The 21,230-nt window shown below is 37.3% G+C and overlaps 1 protein-coding gene across 16 annotated transcripts in view; it reads left to right on the forward strand.

Moving 5' to 3' along the window:
- KLF8 (Kruppel like factor 8) overlaps positions 1 to 21,230 on the forward strand; it is a 220,370-nt gene that overhangs the window by 122,249 nt on the left and 76,891 nt on the right. Inside the window, exon 1 of one of the 16 annotated variants that reach the window (XM_036227282.1) lies at positions 11,350 to 12,267. The exons of 14 other annotated variants lie outside the window; for them this stretch is intronic. In XM_036227282.1, coding sequence (XP_036083175.1) covers positions 12,159 to 12,267 — 109 coding nt within the window. In that variant the 5' untranslated portion in view covers positions 11,350 to 12,158. Of the gene's footprint in view, positions 1 to 11,349; positions 12,268 to 21,230 lie in introns of those variants that run through there. One more of the 16 variants, XM_016118396.2, reaches the window with a different exon arrangement.

Genomic DNA, 21,230 nt, shown 5'->3' on the forward strand with positions numbered 1-21,230 from the left:
GTCCTAGGTATTTTATTCTTTTTTTGGTGCAATTGGTAAAGGAATCATTTTTTCCACTTCTTTTTTTGATACTTCATTATTAGAGTATAGGAAAGCTATGGATTTTTGAACATTGATTTTGTATCCAGAGACTTTACTTATGTTCATATTGTTTCTAGTAGTGTTCTTGTGGAGTCTTTAGAGTTTTATACAGAGAGAATCATGTCATCCACAAATAGTGACAGTTTGACTTCTTCATTTCCTATTTATATGCCTTTTATTCCTTTCTCTTGCCTGATTGCACTTACTAGGACCTCCAATGTTATATTGAATAACAGCGGCAACGGTGCACAGCGTTGCCTTGTTCTTGATCTTAGAGGGAAGGTTTTTAGTTTTTCACAATTTAGTATAATGTTGGCTGAGGGCTTGTCATATATGGTCTTTATTATGTTAAGGTATTTTCCTTCTATACCAATTTCATTAAGTGTTTTGATCATAAATGGATGCTGTTATCTTGTCAAAGACTTTTTCTGCATTTATTGATATGATCATATTCTTATTTTTAATTTGTTCATGTGGTGTATCACATTAATCAATTTGCATATATTGAACCATCTCTGTACCCCTGTGATGAAGCCCACTTGACCGTGGTGTATAATCTTTTTAATATGTTGCTGCATTCGGTTTTCTAGTATCTTATTTAGGGTTTTTCCTTCTGTGTTCATGAGAGATATTCATCTGTAGTTTTCATTTTTTGTATTATCTTTATCAGGTTTTTGTATCAGAGTAATATTGGCCTCATAAAATGAGTTGGGAAGTAATGCCTCATCTTTGATTTCTGGGAAGAGTTTGAAGAGAATAGATATTAAATCTTCTTTGAATGTTTGGTAGAATTCATGGTTGAAGCCATCTGGTCCTAGACTTTTACTTTTTGGTAAGGTTTTGATGATATTTTCAATTTCTATACTGCTGATTGGTCTATTTAGATTTTCCAGTTCTTGAGTCAGTGTAGGAAGGTTGTATTTTTCTAAGTACTGGCCCATTTATTCTAGGTTATTAAATTTGGTTTTATATACTTTTTCATAGCATTCTTGTATGATCCTTTGTATTTCTGTGGTGGCTGTTGCAATTACCCCTCCTTCATCTCTGATTTTGAGTCCTTTCTCTTTTTTCTTTATTGAATCTAGCCAGGGGTTTGTCAATTTTATTAACCTTCTCAAAGAACCTGCTCTTTCTTGCATTTATCTTTCCTATTGTTTTTTGTTTTGTTTTCAATTTCATTTATTTCTATTCTAATTTTGATTATTTCTTTCTTTTTGCTGACTTCAGGCTTAATTTGTTCTTCCTTTTCTAAGATGAAGAGTTAGGTTGTTTATTTCAGCTCATTTTTTTTTTGGACATAGACCTATAATGATATGAACTTTCCTTTTATGACAACTTTAGCCATATCCCAAAAGTTTAGATATGTTTTGCTATCATTATCATTTGTTTCTATGTATCTCTTGACCTTGCTTTTTATTTCGTCTCTGGCCGAATTATGCCTCAGTAGCATGTTGTTTAATTTCCATGTATTTGTGGTTCTTCCTTATTTTTTTCTGCAGTTGATCCCTAGTTTCAGAGCATTATAATCAGAGAATATAGTTGGTGTGATTTGTGTGTCCGAGTATGCGGTCAATTCTTGAGAATGTTCCATGTGCACTAGAGAACAATGTATAAGCAGCTGTTTTGGGATAAAAAGCTCTCAAATGTCACTTATGTCCAGTTGGTCTGATGTGTCATTTAAGGATGTTATTTTCTTATTGATTTTCTGTTTGGATGATCTGTACATGTCCAACAGTGGGTTATTTAGGTCCCCTTCTATAATAGTGTTTAGGTCTGTTTCTTCCTTTATTTATGTTAGTAATTGCTTTACATATTTCGGGGCTCCCTAATTAAGAGCACAGATATTAATAAGTATATGTCTTGTTGGCGCATGATTCCCTTTATCATAATGAAGTGTCCCTCAGTTTCTTTCTTTACCTTTTTTTATTTCGAAGTCTATTTCATCTAATATTAGTACTGCTACTTCCTCTTTTCTCAGAACGCCATTTACTTTAAATATCATTTTCCACCCTTTCACATTGAGTCAATATTTGTCTTTAGAACTCAAATGTGTCTGGGAGACAGCATATGATTGGATTTTGTTTTTTGATTCAATCTCCAACTCTTGTTTTTTTTATTGGTGAGGTAAGTCCATTTACATTTGGGGTGATTATAGCCTTTTTATGTTTTGCTTTCTGAAAGCTCTGTGTTTCCATTGCTTCCTTGTCCTTATGTTTCTGTTTTCTTTATTTTGTTTGACTTCTGTCGATTTTCCCTCTGGTCCTGCTTGTTTTATGTTGTATACTTCAGTTCTGAATCTTTGACATGTGGTTACCATTGGAAATATATAAAAGATAGTGTGTGTGTGTGTGTGTGTATTCATTACTATCTTACTATAGCAAAGCTCTTCTCATTGTTTAAGCTTATAATGTCCTGTCCTTAATAAGGGTTGCACTCCTCTACTTCTGTCTACCTGCTAATCGCCTTGCTTTTAGTTATGAATATTTTGTCATTTTGTTTTAGATGAGCTGAACCCTTTCAGTATTTCCTGTAATGCAGACCTCATACTAGTGAATTCCCTCAATTATTGTATGTCTGGAAAGGTTTTTATTTCTCCTTAACATCTAAAGGTGAGCTTATCTGGATACATTATTCATTGCTGGTAGTTCCTTTCAATTAATAGTTTGAATATTTGATTCCATTCCTTTCTTGCTTGTTAGGTTTATGCTGAGAAGTCTGATGATAATCTAATGGGTTTTCTTTTAGAAGTTACCATCTTCTTTTCCCTGGCTGCCCTGATAATTCTTTCTTTGTCATTGTTCTTTCATAATTTTAATACAATGTGTCTTGGAGATGGCACTTTTAGGTTGAGATAATTGGGAGTTTTGTTGACTTTTTGAATTCAAAGCTGCAGCTCATTCCTTAGATTTGGGAAATTTTCATCAACTATTTGTCTGAAAATGCTTTCTAATCCCTGCTCCTTTTCCTCCCTTTTGAGAATATCCATTATTCATATGTTTTCTCTCCTGATGGTATCCTCTAGTTCTTGTATTTCTCTTTCATTATTTTTTATCCTTTGGTTTGTGTCTTCATCCTTTTGATTTTTTTTCTACATTTCTGTCTTCAATATCACTGATCCTTTCCTCTATTTGGTAAACCCTAGTTCCCAAGCTTGCTATTTCATTTTTCATCTCTTGCAACGTGTTCTTTATCTCCAGGCATTTTATTCTGTTCTTTTTGAGGGTTTAAATCTCCTTGCTAAGGAACTCATTCTGCTCATCTAGTTGTTTTTTCAATTCCGGAAATTGATGATATGAATCATTTTGGATCTCAATGAGTTTTTTTCAAAAGTACCATCCTGCATTCTCTGTCATTTAAGTCACATATTTCTATATCTGTGAACATATTTTCTGGAGATTTTTCTCTTTCTTTCTGAGATGCTTTTTCACCTTGGTTGTTCATGGTGTTTAATGGACTATTTCTCCACCTGGGCGTTAATGGAAGTGTATTCTGCTTTTTATCCAGAAAGAAGATTTATTATATAAAGGTTTCTCTTTCGCCTGTTGCAAAGAAAGTGTTTTTGTTTTTGTTTCCAGTAGGTGACATCTAAGCCTCTTGGATCCCTGCTTTATATAAAGCCTTAATAATGGCTATTTTTTTCTTATAGATGTTTAATCTTGCTCGCTACCTTCAGTCTAAGTTCCCGTCGTCGGTAGGAACAGTTTTGATAGTGTTTGCTCAGATTCCCCTTCAACTCCACAGTGTTTGACCTTGGAGGATATGGGGGGGATTGTCTCTCTGGGTTTGGGGTGGGGGCGGCAACTCAGCCTTGGTTTTGCAACTACAGCTGTTAAAAATCAACTGTCATTTCTCTGCCATCCCCACTTCTCTGCTTTCTGCCCTTATGCCTATGCCCTGCCACCAACTGTGTTGAGCTCAAAGCTCTCCCAGGCAGAAGTGTTCAGGAAACTCGCCACACCTTCTCTCCTTCCCCTCCTCCTGCTAGGAGCTCTAGCCGAGAGAGGCAGCTTCTTTGTTTCTCCCAGTCCACCTCCCAATGCCCAGTGTTCTAACCTGTGATATCTCTTATATGCACATCCCACACTCAGATGTGTTAGTGTGTAGTTTGGGTGTTTTTTGTTGAGTTTCAGATCTTCGGCCTATTGCGGTTTCAAGGGGAGAGATTTTGGAACATCTCTCACTTTGCCATATTTCTCCAAACTCTTGATTTGCCTCGTTTTACTTAATTCCTTTCTTGATGGTTCTTTTATACTATTCTCCAAATCTTTCCCATTTTACACCTACTCCCCACCTGGAAAGATACATACAGACAATAAATGAATGAAATGTAGGTGGTCAAGGAAGTTGTAACTAAGCATTCCTGCCTTCTTGGCATCTCTTAGAGTAATGGCTTCTGGAATGATCGCTCTCTTTTATGCTTTTTTTTCAGCATTTTCCTCTTTCTGTTTCTTATGCTTTTCCTCCAAGCATATTTCACAGAGAGCCAATTCAATCTCTTTACTTCACAAAAGGAATCATCAATAATGATTAGCCATGAAATCAAAACTTATGAAAAGCTTGTCCCTGGACAGAAGCCTAAAACAACCTCTGAACTTCTTAAAATTATAATTCTTCTAGTCATTAGATTAAGGCTGGGGACTTGGAAATACTGCACTAGTAAGACTACAAGGAAAGAGTTGTTTAAAGGAAAAGATCAATAAAGGGAGTTATTGCTAAGTGGAAGAGTGATGAGGTATTACTCATTGAGGAAGGAAACAGATTTCATGGACAAATTATAAGTGTAGTTTTTGGTTTCTGTATTTATTCTTTGTGTAATAGGGTTCATTTATACAAATGGCATCCAATCTAGCTATCCCTTTCTCAGCAACTCCTGAAATCTACCTAACTCTAGGATGGGATGCTGTAATTACTTCCACAAAAGGGAAGATGAAATGAAAAAATATTTTTCTAGGGGACTAATGACATTTTGGTAGGAAAGTCTTTGGCCATATGATATCACGAGGCAATAATAACAATATTTAAAGTTAATGAAGCATATTCTATGTACGAGGCACTGTTACAGCGCTTTCCTTTTATAAATCACTTTTTATACCCATTGTTCAAATGTTGAAACTGAGGCCAGAACTGTTAAGTAACTCCCTTCCATCTAATATTCTTATCTCCCTTATCTTGCACTACTTTTTCTTTTCTCCCCAGCACTTTTCACTCTTGAACATAGAATAAGATGTGTTACATTTATTATATATTATCTATTTCCCCTACCAGAATGCAGGCTTTACGGAGACAGGGATCTGTACTATTTTATTCATTGAGGTATCCAAAATTCTTAAAATAAATAAATAATCTCATTCAATATTTGCTGAATGAATAACTTGCTCAAAGTCACACAACTTTGTAATAGCAGAAGGCAGATATGAACCCACCAAATCTTCAGTGTCCACTCTCTCTATCTACTATACTATTTATCTAAAACTTGTGAATTATCCATCAATTTATAATAGTACATAAAATATGATGCTCTCCACCCTGCCCTTACAAACCATAAGCCATTGTGACCTATAGAGAGAGAGGTCTGTGAAGTCTTCTGCATCGTTGTCAAGGGATTTTCCTGGGGGAACTCTCAGCCTGCATCAAGCCTCTGTGGGCTCAGTTTAGCCCAGCTTATGCACTTTATGTTCCTTCTGGGTAAAGCAGGGTGATATCATAGGGCTTGTGCATTTCCCTTTGAGTCTTGGCTGTGGCTGAACCCAGAGAAAATGACTTTTTTGTTTGATACAGCTGCAACCTTTTGGTGTCCATTTCTTCCACAATCTCATTCCATTTTCCTAAGTTAAAAGAACTCTAAGAAGAGCAAAAGTCAGAGGAAGTTAAACTGTGGATTTCATTCAGAAATGGAAATGCTCTACAGAATCCCTTCAGAAGTCTCTTTCTATAGTGAGTTAATTTTAGGCTAGTAGCCAATTGAGCAGGCTTGATTGAGATGGCAGCTGAAAGAGCCCTGGTGTCTGCGTCAGCTCATCATCAGAACCAGTTTTCCAGTTTATGCCTTCATAAGAACTACAGTATGATTAATGATGCTTTTTTTTCCACTTGCACTTTTAAGAAGCATAAAAGAATGGATGGTAGTGCTTTTAAATTAGAAGACCAAATGTGCCTGAGATTTTTTTCTTTCTTCCATTTTCATTATCTAAACATTGGATAACCACCCCCCTTATTTGCCTGACCCCTACAAACAATTTCCTAGTGTCTTCTCAGAATAAGAGGTACTTCTCAGGGGAGCAGAGTGACAGATATTCACATAACAATTTTCAGAGTCTTAAGGTATATTATATGCCCTATAGTAAAGATGGAATAGAACATCTTAACCTTATTTGCAGAAAGTAAATTAGTCAAGATGATTCCATGTGTTGGAGTCCATACTCACCAGGGCATGATTAATGTATCTTGCTCCCTCCATTAGATTATGAGACTCTCAAGTCTCATTAATAATCTGTATTATTATCTGCCACCCTTTCTAGTGCTCAGCAAATGTATTTTTCTTTTATTTTTTGGAAAATAATTTTTTCCTCATTTCATTGAAATACATTTGGCATATAACCTTGTATAAGTTAAAGGTGCACAACATGACGATTTGATACATGTATATATTGTGAAATGATTACCACAATAAAATCAATGAACACATCCACCACCTCACATAGATACATTTTTTGTGTATGTGTAGCGAGAACTTTTAAAATCTATTCTCTTAGCAACTTTCAAGTATGCGGTACAACACAATATGGCTAACTGTAGTCACCATGCTGTACATTACATAACCAGAACGTATTCATCTTATAACTGGAAGTGTGTACTCACTGGCCACCTTAACCCATTTTCCCCACCCTTCTTCCCCTGACAACCATTAGTAGAGAAAGATTGGCATTAATTCTTTTTTTTTAATATTTGGTAAAATTCACCATTGAAACCATCTGGTTCTGAACTTCTTTTTTGGGGGGGAAGTTTTAGATTACTATTTCAGTTTTCTCATGTTCACATTTTCTTTTTCCTTATGATTGAGACGTGGTAAATTTTATATTCCTAGGAGTTTCTCTGCTTCTAGGTTGCCCAATTTATTGGTGCATCATTTTCGTCGTAGTCTCTTATGATCTTTCGTATTAATAGTGTCTCATATGCTCTTTAAATTATTTTTATAGTCTTGGCATCTTATCTCTTGCCATTCTAATTGTATGTCCTTGGCTTTCCCATCCTCTAGAAAGACCATTTGATCCTTTTCTTTACTCACTTTGTTTATTCCATTTAATATACTTCTCATATCAGATAATGTGTTCTTCATTTCAGACTGGTTCCCTTTTATAATTTCCATTTCCATTTTTATATTTATCTCTTTGTTGATTTTATCTACACTTCTCAAAAGTTCATTGAGCATCTTTATAAATAGTGTTTTGATCTCTGCATTTGATAGATTACTTGACTTCATTATATCTGGATCTCTATTCTGTTCTCTCATATGAATTCTGCTTCTTCATCTCCCCATTTTAGCTGCCTTTCCATGTCTGTTTCTATATACTAAGCAAAGCTCCTAAGTCTCCCAGTCTGATTAGTGTGGGTTTGTGAAGTAGGTGTCCAGTAAGTGGCACAGTCCTAAGAGGGGTTCAGCTGCAGGCCAATTTAGCCCTCCAGGGCCACCTGTTAAAATTCAGCAAGCAATCCACAGATGCTGTGCTTATAGTTGCCTCAAAAGGCCACCCTAGAAACTGAGGCCAGCTGCCTCCATTGTGAGTCTAGGTGCTGCTCAGCAAGGAGCACCTGACTCGCTCAGAATATATCTGGATGTGGCTTAGGAAGGGCTGCGAGTTGGGGGAGGCGGGATTTCAGGGGATCTTCTGGGCAGAGCGACCTCTGCTATCCAGTTTTATGACTTCACGGCTCTGGCTGCACTGTATCCAGCACACTGGTATGGGGTAGGGTTCAATGGATACCACCAGCACATCTGTACAGAGCAAGTCTCACCTTGGCCCTCACTCTGACAATGTCTCCTTGTAAGTCCCTGGTGCCCCTTGCATGCAGCCTAATCGGCACTGGTGCTCAGAGCGAGCAGGTCTGTCACCACGAAAATTTGCTCGTGGATGTGGCCCCTTTAAGAGGCTTCTGCTGCCGCTGCTGCTTCCTCTGCCTCCGTCTCAGCCGCTCAGACCAGGCAGCCCCATGTCCTTGCCCCTTTCTACTTTCTGCCATTGCAGGGTGATTTCTTGGATTTTTCCCTAGTTATATGGCTTGTTCATCAAGATCCCAGGTGCTTTTTCCTTGTTGCTGCTCTTTTTTTCTGTCACCAGCGGGATGAACAGAACCGTTATCATCTATGCCATTTCATTTTTACTGGCCTCATTTCCCTTTTGATTTGTTCTTTGACCCATTGGTTGTTGAGGATTGTGTTGTTTAATTTCTACATGTTTATGAATTTTATAGCTTTTCTCCTATTTATTCCTAACCATAAATATTTTTTAAATGAGAGGATATTTCTCTTGACTATGATATCTTTCTGTCAGAATCACTGCCAATAGTCAGGCCTTAAGTAATTACCTTTTCTTTTTCAAAATCTTCATTTCTCCAATTTTAAAACTAGATAAAATACACTATTAGAGGGATGGTTCAAACTAGTTTATGGACAATGTTGTAGAGTAGAAACATGATGATTGTGGAGTGTAATAGACTCTGGCACTTACCAGTGTAGTGTCATTCCTTGCACACAATGTTTAAGCTCTCTGAACCTCAGCTTTTTCATATGGGAAACAGGAAAAATATTTTGTACTTTCTGGTGTTTGGCGGGAGATGAGAGCATGCATAGAAAGTTCCCACAGTGCCTGGTATTTGTGTTCTATTTAATAAATTTTAGTGATTTTTATAATTGTCATTGACCGATTTTGGTTTTATAGTTTTATGATGAATGGTGCCTCAGCAAACACCAAACTCAGGTAGACTTATTCTGGCTTTAGAAAAGACATAAAGCTGTTCATCTTCATCTATTCATCCTAACTTGTCCCATTCTTAACTTAGCCAAAGCACAACTTAAAGTTCCCATGGCTCTCACCATCCTGCTTCTCCCATCCTCTGCTTTTTAGTAATTTGAAACATTTTTTTAATTGATTAGGCTAAAAACATTAGAGTCATCATTATATCCCATATGCAATAAGTGTATTAGTAAATTCTGTTAGTTCTGATCTTATAAAACAGAATATCTTAAATCCAAACACTTATCACAACCTCCAACATACCACCTCTGGTCTGCTTTACAACTGTGAATCCCCTAGCATATTGTAATATCCTCTTTCATATAATATTTTTTTTATTTTTAAATTGTAGTTATATTAGTGTCAGGTGTACACACAGTGATTAGACATCTATATAACTCTCAGAGTGATCACCCCAATAAATCTAGTAGCCATCTGATGCTGTACATAGCCATTACAATATTACTGACTATAATTATTATACTATACTTATATTTCCATGACTATTTTTGTAACTACAAATTTGTACTTCTTAATCCCTTCTCCCTTTTTCATCAACCCCCAAACTCCCCTCCCATCTGGTAACCCCCAAAATATTCCCTATATCTATAAGTCTTTCTGTTTTGTTTTTGTTATTTATTCTTAGGTTCCACATATACATGAAATCATATGGCATTTGTCTTTCTCTATCTGATTTACTCCTCTCAGCATGATAGCCCATAGGTCCATCATGAATTATCTTTTTTCATCTCTTTAATAAGAGATGAAAATTATTATAGTATAATAATTTCAGTCATTGTGTGACTTTTAATCTGAAGTGAGTCTCTTGTAGCCAGCATATGTAAGGGTCTTGTTTTCTTATCCATTCAGCCACCCTGTCTTTTGATTGGAACATTTAATTCTTTATCATTGGAAGTATTTGTTGATAGATATATAATTATTACCATTCTTTATTCATATTTTTTCTCCTTTTTAAAGAAGTCCCTCCAATATATCCTGTAATATTGGCTTGGTGGTGATGAACTCCCTTAGATTTTTCTTGTCTGGGAAGCTCTTTATCTGTCCTTTGATTCTATGTGATAGCTTTGCTGGGCAGAGTGATTTTGGTTGTAGGTCCTTGCTTTTTGTCACTTTGAATATAATATGTCAGTTCCTTCTGACCTGCAAAGTTTCTGTTGAGAAATTGTGTGACAGTCTTATGGGAGCTCCCTTCTAGGTAAGTAATTGTTTTTCTCTTACTGCTTTTAAGATTCTCTCTTTGAATTTAACCTTTTGCATTTTAATTACAATGTGTCTTGGTGTGAACCTCTTTGGGTTCATATTATTTGGGACTGTTTGACCTTCCTGGGGTTGTATGTTGTGTTGCTACAGATTCACTGTTCCAGGGTAAGGGGCATGAGACTTGAGTAGTTGGAAGAAAATGTGGGGAGATGTAGGCAATCGCAACATAGCTCTTTATTCCAGCAAGGGCACAACCCCCACCTCACAAAGTTGTAGTGTTATCCAGCAGGGCCATGGCACCCCCTGCATGGTGGCAGTGCCTTCTATACACAGGTTAAACAATAGTAGCACACTGCCAGATGATGGGAGCCCGCACATGCATACTGAACACATGGTTACACAAGGAGGGAAATGCTGAGTTTTCATCTACTTGGAAGTTAGTTATGAGTATGGGTGGGAGCCTGATTACAGTTATCTTTCTTTCTCAACACATATGTCTATTTATCTCACCAGGTTAGGAAAGTTTTCCATCATTATTTCTTCAAATAGGTTTTCAACTTCTTTCTCTCTTTCTTCTTCTTCTGGTACCTTTATGATACAAATGTTATAAGCTTGATATTGTCCCAGAGGCCTCTTGAACTCTTCTCATTTTTAAACTCTTTTCTTTTTGCTGTTCTGATTGGGTGTTCTTTGCTACTGCATCCTTGAAATCGCCAATTCAATCCTCCACTTCATCCAATGTGTTAAGTCCCTCTAATATACTCTTCATCTCAGATATTATATTCTTCATTTCTGACTGGCTCCCTTTTATGTTTTCCATTTATATTTTATTTTTTTCTATTACTTTGTTAAAGTTCTCACTGAGTTCATCTACTCTTCCCCTAAGATTATTGAGCATCTTTATAACCAGTGTCTTGAACTCTGCATCTGGTAGGTTGCTTGTTTCTATTTAGTTTTTTTTTCTGTTCTTTCATGTGGAACATGCTTCTTTGTCTCTTTCTTTTGGCTGCCTCCCTGTGTCTGTTTCTATGTATTAGGTAGGGCTCTCAAGTCTCCTGGTCTCAGTAGAGTGGCTTTATGTAGTAGGTGTCCTGTAGGGCTCAGTGACACAGTCCTCCCTGGTTATCTGAGCATGGTACTTAATGTGTGTCCCTTCTGTGGGTTGTGTGTGCCCTCCTGTTACAGTTGATGGGAGGGATTGACCCTTGGGCTGATTGCTTATGAGGACTGGCCGGTGAGGGGCTGAACTTAGGGAGCAAGATTCACTTTAGCAGGGCTCTGGTGCCTGTCCAATTTGTTCTTTTGATGTGTCTTCCTCAGTCGCAGCTCTGGGTGGTGCTCTGGCTCCAGTTGAAGCAGGCCGCTGGGTGTTCTGGCCCAAAGGCCGCCTGGGAGGGACCCAGCTGCAGGTCAAGTTCAGCCACAGTGTGTGCACTTCTGGGGCCACCTGGTAAGAGTCACCAAGCAATCCATAGATGGCTGCCACCTGTACTGGGCTTATAGGTGCCTCAAGAGGCCAAGCCAGGAACTGAGGCTGCTACTGCTAGTGCCAGGTTTGGGGCTGCTCAGCAAGAAGTATAGGACACACGAAGGCCAGATGTTGTTTCTTTGGGTTTTGTGAGCTTTCGAGATGTTTTAGGAAATTCCATAGCATGAGCCAAGACAGGCCATTTGTATGGAATGAACCACTGGAGGCAGCTTGAGTGCGTCTACATGTTGAGAGAGTTGAAATCTCAGGGAATCACCTGGGTGGAGCAAACTGTGTTATCCAGGTTGATGAAGACTCCGATAGGGCAGCTGCCTGTGTCTGCATGCTGGTAGTGGGGAGAGTTCAACAAAGGAACAATGGATACGGCCAGTACTTCTATCTGGAAGCCCGACAACTCAGTGTCTCCCTGTATGTCCCTGGACTTCCTTGAACAGCTGCCCCTGAGCTGGAGCTCAGAGTATGTAAGTATGTCAGTGAGTAAGTCTGGGCATGGGCCCTTTACAAGGAATTTTTGTAACTCCCACAGCCCTCTGTCTCACTCAGCCACATACTCTGCTGGTTTTTCACAGCCAGAGGTTGTGGAGAATTCTTTCCTAGCCCTAGAACCCTGGAATGGGGAGCTCGGTGTTGGGCCTAGCGCCTTTGCTTCTCGGGGTGGGGACTCTGCAGACAAGATAACCCTCCTGATTCTTGACCATCACTCATGGTTATGGGACCAGGCCATTTTGCATCTCTGCTCCTCCTACCAATCTCAAGGTGACCTCTTATGTATGTCCCCAGTTGTAGGACTTCTGTTCGGCCAGATCTCAGGCAACTTCTAATAATAGTTGCTCTGTAATTTCATTATAATTTTGGTGTGGTTTTGAGGGGAGCCATGCACAATGTCTAGCTTCTATACCATCTTGACTGGTCTCCTTTGTAATAGCCTCTTAACTAGTCCCTTCTATTCTATCTTTGCCCCTAAAAATGTATTCCTTATATATCACCCAGAGTGCTACTACAATAGCCTAAGTCAGATAAGGTTAGTCTTCTGCCCAAAACTCTCCAATGGCTTTCCATTTCACTCAGACTGAAAGCCAAAGTCGTTAACCTGGCGTATAAGAAACTTATGATTTGGCTCCTGTTCCCACTCCGAACTCGTATCCTACCCACTATTCCCATTTATTAACTCAGTTCAAGCCACAGGAACATTAAACTTGCCATTACTTCTACTTGAAATCTTCCTCATTGCAATATCCAAATGGCTTATGATTTTCTTTTATTTTCATACTTCTGTTTAAATTTTACCTCCCTAGAGAGGCCCATGTAAAATAGTAACACTCTCTTTAGCACACCCCATTCCTATGACCCTCTCCTTTTTTCTCTTATTTTTGTTTCTCTATTTATTGTTCATTTCCCCTGACTAAAATTTAACCTCTATAAGGGACATTTTTTTTCTATTCCCCAAATCTGAACAAATGAACAAACAATTTAAGAAGTGCTTGTTGTGTTAAAAACACTATATCAACCACCAAGGCTGCAGGTAACACTTGAGTTCCAACCTTGAGTTCACAAAATAAGGTAAGATGAAGGCCCTCAAAGAAATAATATAAACCAACGTCAGGAAAATGGCAGAGTGAGAGACGTCCCCAGATCTCTCCCCTCAAAACAACAATAAGCTGAACATCTAAAATTCAACAAAAAAAACACCACACACCCAAACTGCACACCAGCACATCTGAACATGGGATCTGTGCATAAGAGCTATAACAGGTCAGAACCCCGGGCATTGGTCAGTGTACTGGGAGAAACACAGGAGCTGCCTCTCACAGCCAGAGATCTGAGGAGAAGGAGGGGGCGGGGAGAAGGTGTGGCAAGTTCCCAGAACAGCCCTACCTGGGAGAGCTGTGAGCTCCATGCAACCGGAGGCAAGGCACAGTTATCAGGGCAGAAAGGAGGAAAGCGGGAATGGCAGAGGAACAACAATTGATTTTTACCAGCTGCAGTAGAAAAACTGAGGCTGAGCTGGAGCCTGCATCCCCCAACCCAGAAGATACCTCCCCCCTGCCCCACATCCTCCGAGACCAAACAGTGGAGAGCCCCAGGGGAATCTGAGCAAACGCTACTGAAACTGTTGCCTACATTGACAGAGACTGAGACTGAGGGTAGCAAGCATGATGAAACATCTAAAAGAGAAAATAAAAACATTATTAAGGCTTTATATAAAGACGGAATCCAAGAGGCTTAGACGACACGTATTGGATACCAAAAGAAAAGTGACATCATTGCAACAGGCTAAAGGGAAACCTTTATATAATAAAACTTTCTAGAAAAAAAGCAGAATACACTTCCATTAATGCCCAGGTGTAGAAATAGTCCATTAAACACCATGAACAATCAAGGTGATAAGGCATCAAGGAAGGAAAAAAAATTAACAGAAAATAAACTTACAGACATAGAAATATACAATTTAAATGACAATTCAGGATGGTACTTCTGAAAAAACTCAAGGAGAACTGAAACAACTCAAATCAACAATTTCAGGAATTGAAAAGACAACTAGATGAGCAGAGCAAGGAGATTGAAACCCTCAAAAAGAAGCAAATACAACTTCTGGAGATGAAGAACACACTGCAGGAGTTGAAAAATGAAATGGCAAGCTTGGGAAATAGAGTTGACCAAATAGAAGAAAGGATCAGTGATATTGAAGACAGAAATCTAGAAATAAATCAGAAGGAAAAAGATAGAATCTGAAGAATGAAAAATAATGAAAGAGAAATTCAAGAACTAGCTGATACCATCAGGAGAGGAAACATAAGAATAATGGCAATTCTCGAAGGGGAGAAAAACGAGCAGGGATTAGAAATTATTTTCAGATAAATAATTGATGAGAATTTCCCAAATCTACGGAATAAGCTGGACATTGGAATTAAAGAAGTGAACAGAAGACTCAATTATCTCAATCCAAAAGGACTTCTCCAAGACACATTGTATTAAAATTTTCAAATATCAATGACAAAGAGAATTCTCAGGATAGCCAGAGAAAAGAAGACAGTTACCTATGAAGGAAAACTCATTAGGTTATTGTCAGACTTCTAAGCACAAATCTTATAAGCCAGAAAGGAGTGGAATCAAATATTTAAACTATTAAAAGAAAGGAACTACCACCAAGAATAATATATCCAGCTAAGCTCTCCTTTAGATATGGAGGAGAAATAAATACCTTTCTAGGCATACAAACATAGAGGGAATTCACCACTATGAGGCCTGCATTACAAGAAATATTGAAAGAGGTCAGATCACCTAGAACAGAATGACAAAAATTATACATAACTATCAGTAAGGTGACAAGCAAGCAGATAGAAACAGGGAGTGCAACCCTTACTAAGAACAGGACATTATAAGCTTAAACAATAAGAAGAGATTTGCTATAGGAAGATAGTAATGAATGTTCAGCAAACATAGGGACAAATTGAAAAATCAGTGACTGAAAAGGGGAGGAATCAAAGATCCAAATTCACAAAGGAGAATGGAGATAAGGCACGCTCTGAGAAAATGGACGGCTGTGTGTGTGTGTGTGTGTGTGTGTGTGTGCGTGTGCATGTGTGTATGTGCATACACACATGAGTGCGCATGCGCGCGCGCACACACACACACACACACACACTCCTATCCTTTACATATTCATAATGGTAACCACACATATAGATTCAGAACTGAAGTGTATAAAATAAAACAAGAAGGACCTGAGGGACGACGCACAAAAGCTAACCAACATAAGAAAACAGAAACACAAGGAGAAGCAAGCAATGAAAACACAGAGCAACAAGAAAGAAAAAGATAAAATGTCTATAAGAAGACCTCATATCTCAATAATCACCCTAAATGTAAATGGGCTGAACTCACAAATAAAAAGACAAAGAGTTGCAGATTATATCAAAAAAAAAAAAACCCAATGATACACTGCCTCCAGGAGACATATCTCAGCTCCAGAGAGAAATATAGATGTAAAGCAAAAGAATGGAAACATATTTCAAGGAAATGGAATTTAGAGAAAAGCGGGAGAAGTGGTACTAATATCAGATGAATACACTTCACAATAAAAAGGGTAAAGAAAGATATGGAGGGACACTTCATAATGATAAAGGGAATCATGCACCAAGAAGACATACGCTTCTTAATCTCTATGCTCCCAATCAGGGAGCCCCAAAATATGTAAGGCAATTACTAACAGAAGTAAAGGGACAAACAGAGCAAAACACTATCACAGTAGGGGACCTAATACCCCACTTTTGGATATGGACAGATCATCCAAACAGAAAATCAATAAGGAAATAACATCCTTAAATGACACATTAGACCACCTGGACATAATTGACATTTAAAGAGCCTTTCATCCCCAAATAGCTGCTTATACATTCTTCTCTAGTGCACATGGAACATTCTCAAGGATTAACCACATACTGGGACACAGAGATAGCCTCAACAAATATAAGAGGGTCGAAATCATACCAACCATATTCTCTAATCATAATGCTTTGAAACTAAAGATCAACTGCATAAAGAAATCAGGAAGAAACACGGAGATTAAACAACATGCTACTAAAGAATAACTGGGTCAGAGAAGAAATAAAAAGAGAGATGGAGAGATATGTAGAAATGAATGATAATGATAATACAACATATAAATCTTTAGGGACACGGGAAAAGCGGTCCTAAGAGGAAAGTTCATATCATTACAGGCCTACCTCCAAAAACAAGAACAAGCCCCCCAAAAAAAAACAACCTAATGCTTCATCTTTAAAAACTAGAAAAGGAATCAAAAATGAAGCCTAAAGTCAGCAGAAGGAAAAAAAAAGAATCAAAATTAGAGCAGAAATAAATGAAATTGTAAAAAAAAATTAAAATGAAACAATAGAAAAAGTAAATGCAACAAAGAGCTGGTTCTTTGAGAAGGTTAATTAAATTGACAAACACCTGGCTAGACTCACTAAGGAAAAAAGAGAAAGGATACAAATAAGCAAAATCAGGGATGAAAGAGGTGAAATTATGACTGGCATCACAGAAATACAAAGGATCTTACAAGAATACTATGAAAAAGTTATAACACCAAATTTAATAACCTAGAAGAAAGGGACCAGTACTTAGAAAAAATACAACCTTTCCAGACTGAATCAAGAAGAACTGGAAAATCTAAATAGGCTGATCAGCAGTATGGAAATCGAAACAATTATCAAAAACCTACAAAAAGTAAAAGTCCAGGAGCACATGGCTTCACCAGTGAATTCTACCAAACTTTGAAAGAATTTTTAATACCTATTCTCCACAAATTCTTCCAAAAATTCAAAGAGTAGGTAATACTTCCCAGCTCCTTTCATGAGGCTAATAAGATAACACAAAAAAGAAAACTACAGACCAGTGTCACTCATGAGCACAGGTGCAAAAACCCTAAATAAGATAGTAGTGAACCAAATACGGCAACTTATTAAAAAGATTATACACCACTACCAGGTTGGCTTCATTCCAAAGGCACAGGGAAGGTTAAAATATGCAAATCAATTAATGTGAATAATCATATAAACAAATTAAAAAATAAGAATCATATCATATCAATACATGTAGAAGAAGCCTTTGACAAGATACAGCATCCATTTATGATCAAAACAGTTAAGAAAATCAGCATAGAAGGAAAGTACCTTGTCCGAATAAAGGACATATATGACAAACCCTCAGCCTACATTATACTTAATGGTTAAAAACTAAAAAACTTCCCTCTAAGATCAGGAACAAGACAAGGTTGTGCACTATTGCCATTGTTATTCAATATAACATTGGCGGTCCTAGCAAGTGCAATTGGGCAAGAGAAAGAGATAAAAGGAATCTGAATAGGAAATGAAGTCAAAATGTCACTATTTGCACATAACGTGATTCTCTATATAGAAAACCCTAAAGACTCAACAAGAACACTCCTAGAAACAATAAGCAAATACAGTACAGTTGCTATGTACAAAATCAACGTTCAAAAATCCATAGCATTCCTACACTCTAATAATGTCAGAAAAAGAAATGGGAAAAATGATTCCTTTTTCAATTGCACTAAAAGGAATAAAATACCTAGGATTAAATTTAACAAAACATGTGAAAGACCTATATAATACAAACTACAGGGCCTTGTTAAAAGAAATCAAAGAAGATACAAAGAAATGGAAAGGTATTTTGTGTTCTTGGATTGGAAGAATCAATATAGTTAAAATGACCATATTACCTACAGCATTATACCGATTTAATGCAATACCCATCAAAAGCCTATCAGAATTTTAGAACGAACTGGAACAAAAAAACATCCAATTTGTATGGATGCACAAAAGACCCCAAATTGCCAAAGACATACTGAGAAAAAAAGAATGAGACTGGAGGCATCACTCTGCCCAACTTTAAATTATATTACAAAGCAACAGTAATCAAAACAGCATGGTAGTGGCAGGAATACAGACACATGGATCAGTGGAACAGAATTGTGAGTCCAGAAGTAAACCCATATTTATATAGGCAAATGATTTTTGACAAAAAAGCCAAAAAACATACAGTGGAGAAAGGAAAGCCTCTTCAATAAAGGGTGCTGGGAAAACTGGAAAGCCACATGCAAAAGAATGAAACTAGATTGTTGTCTATCACCACACACCAAAATTAACTCAAAATGGATTAAGGACCTGAATATAAGACCTGAAACAATAAAATGCATAGAAGAAAATATAGGAACTAAACCTGAGGACCTTTGACTTAAAGAGGATTTTATGAATTTGACCTCAAAGGCAAGGGAAGTAAAAGCAAAAATAAATGAATGGGACTACATCAAAGTAAAAAGGTTCTGTTGAGCAAAAGAAATTGTCAACAAGGTAAAGAGAGAACCATCCATATGGGACAATATATTTGCAAGCAACACCTCCGATAAGGGCTTAATATCCAAAATATACAAAGAACTCATATAACTCAATAATGACAAAAAGCAAATGATCCAATCAAAAAATGGGCAGAGTACCTGAACAGACACTTCTCCCAAGAGGACATACAAATGGCTGACAAATATTTGAAAAGATGCTCAATATCACTAGCTATTAGGGAAATAAATGCAAATAAAAATGACAATGAGATACCAACTCACCCCTTAAGAATAGCTATAATATATAGGATAAGTAATAACAAATGTTGGAGAGAATGCAGAGAAAAAGGAACCTTCATACACTGCAAATTTGTACAGCCACTATAGAAAATAGTATGGAGGTTCCTCAGAAAACTAAGAATTGATCTACCATATGATCCAGCAATCCCTCTACTGAGTATTTACCCCAAAGTCTTGAAAACCTATATCCAAAAAGATATTTGCAAAACTGATGTTTATAGCAGCATTATTCACAGTGGCTAGGATATGGAAGCAACCTAAGTATCCTACGATAGATGATTGGCTAAAGAAGTTGTGGTACATATATATATAATGGAATATTCCTCATCCTTAAGAAGAGATGAAATACTGCCTTTTTGTGACACATGGTTGGATCTTGAGCTAATTATGCTAAACGAAATAAGCCAGACAGAAAAATTTGGAAATCTCGTGATTTCGCTTATATGTGAGATAGAAACGTAAAAGCAGCAAATGAACAGGACAAACAGAGACTTGTGGACATGGACTATAGAGTAGTGGTTACCAGAGGATAGTGGGTGTTGCAGGCGAGGGTGGTAGATGGTGTAAAGGATGTCAAATATAGGGGGTAAAGGGAATGGTGAAATGGTTAAAAGGGATCAAATATATGGTAGCTGAAGGAAACTGGACTTTGGGTGGTAAACACAATTGAATAGACAGATGTCAAGTTATAATGTTCACCTGAAAGTTGTGTAATTGTATTAACCAATGTTACCCCAATAAATTTTTTTAAAAAAGAAATCCTGCCATTTGCAATGACATCTATGGACCTAGAAGTTATTATGCTGAGTGAAATAAGTCACACATAAAAAGATAAGTACCATATGATTTCACTTATATGCAGAATCTAAAGAGCAAAAAGAACAAACAAAAAAGACTCACAAATATAGTGGGCAATTTGGTGATGGATAGAGGGGAGGGGGCTTTGGGGACTGGGAGAATGGGGTAAAGGGTTAAGGAAGTACAAATTAGTAGTTGATAATGGGTCACGGGGATGGGAAGCATGGTAGAGAGATTGCAGTTAGTATTAATATGATGGCTAAATGGTGGGTCAGGGGAGGGAAGGAGCAATTGGGGTGACCATTTTATGAAGTATATAGATGTCTAACCAATGTACTGTATACTTGAAACAAATTTAAATAGATAAATTTAAAAAGAAAAGATACTTGCACACCAATGTTCATAGCAGCATTATTCACAGTGGCCAGGATATGGAAGTAATCAAAGTGTTTTATGATAGATGATGGCTAAAGAAGCCATGATACATATATACAATGGAATATTACTCAGGCATAAGAAAATATGAAATACTGCCATTTGCGACAACATGGATGGACCATGAGATAATCTTGCTAAGCGAAATAAGGCAGTCAGAAAAAGTTGAAAACCACATGATATCACTTATATGTGGAATATAAACCTAAAAGCAACAAACAAACAGGACAAACATACTCATGGACATTGACAATAGACTAGTGGTTACCAGATGGTAGGGGGTAGGAGGAGGGGGGAGGTAGATGGAGTGAAGGGGGTCAAATATGTGATGACAGAAAGAAAACTATGGGAAGTGAACACACAGTGTAAATATACATGTATGCCTTACTGTTAAAGTGTACAGCTGAAAGTTATCAAATTTCATTACCAATGTCACCATTAAATAAATAAATAAATAAATAAATAAATAAATGATTTAAATAAAGTTATAAGAAGAATTAATATACAGAATGCCTATTATAATGTTAAATGCTATAATAAATATCATTACCAGATACTATAGTAGTTTAGATGGAGCTTAACTGCATAGAGGATGACAACAAAGTCTTCATGAGGAAGGTAATGCTAGAACTAGAATTTGATCTTAATATTAAAAAATGAATATTCTCCAAACAAATGAGAGGCTAAGGGTGGTGGTGGGAGGGATGCATTGAGGAGCCATTCCAGAAGGAGAGAAGAGTAAGTACAATGACATAGAGACATAAAATAAAAGAGTCGGGGCAATATATAAAGAGAAAAAAAAATAAAGATAGATTGGAGAAACACTTTAGATGAGGATATTGAGTACACGTGGTGGGGAAGGGTGATTCTCGCTCATTTTTCTCAAGGGATTTACCTTTTCTCAGCCCAGCCAAAGGGTAGAGGAAATAAGAAGAGTATGAAATGTGCAGTTTCATTCACTGGGGAGGAGCTCTGTTAGACTGGAGGAGCTACTCATGCTTTTGAGTTATTTGTATTATATACTTCAGCCTGGATT

The sequence above is a fragment of the Rousettus aegyptiacus genome, unplaced genomic scaffold (genome assembly GCF_014176215.1).
Source record: "Rousettus aegyptiacus isolate mRouAeg1 unplaced genomic scaffold, mRouAeg1.p scaffold_m13_p_9, whole genome shotgun sequence".
Classification (NCBI taxonomy): Eukaryota; Metazoa; Chordata; class Mammalia; order Chiroptera; family Pteropodidae; genus Rousettus; species Rousettus aegyptiacus.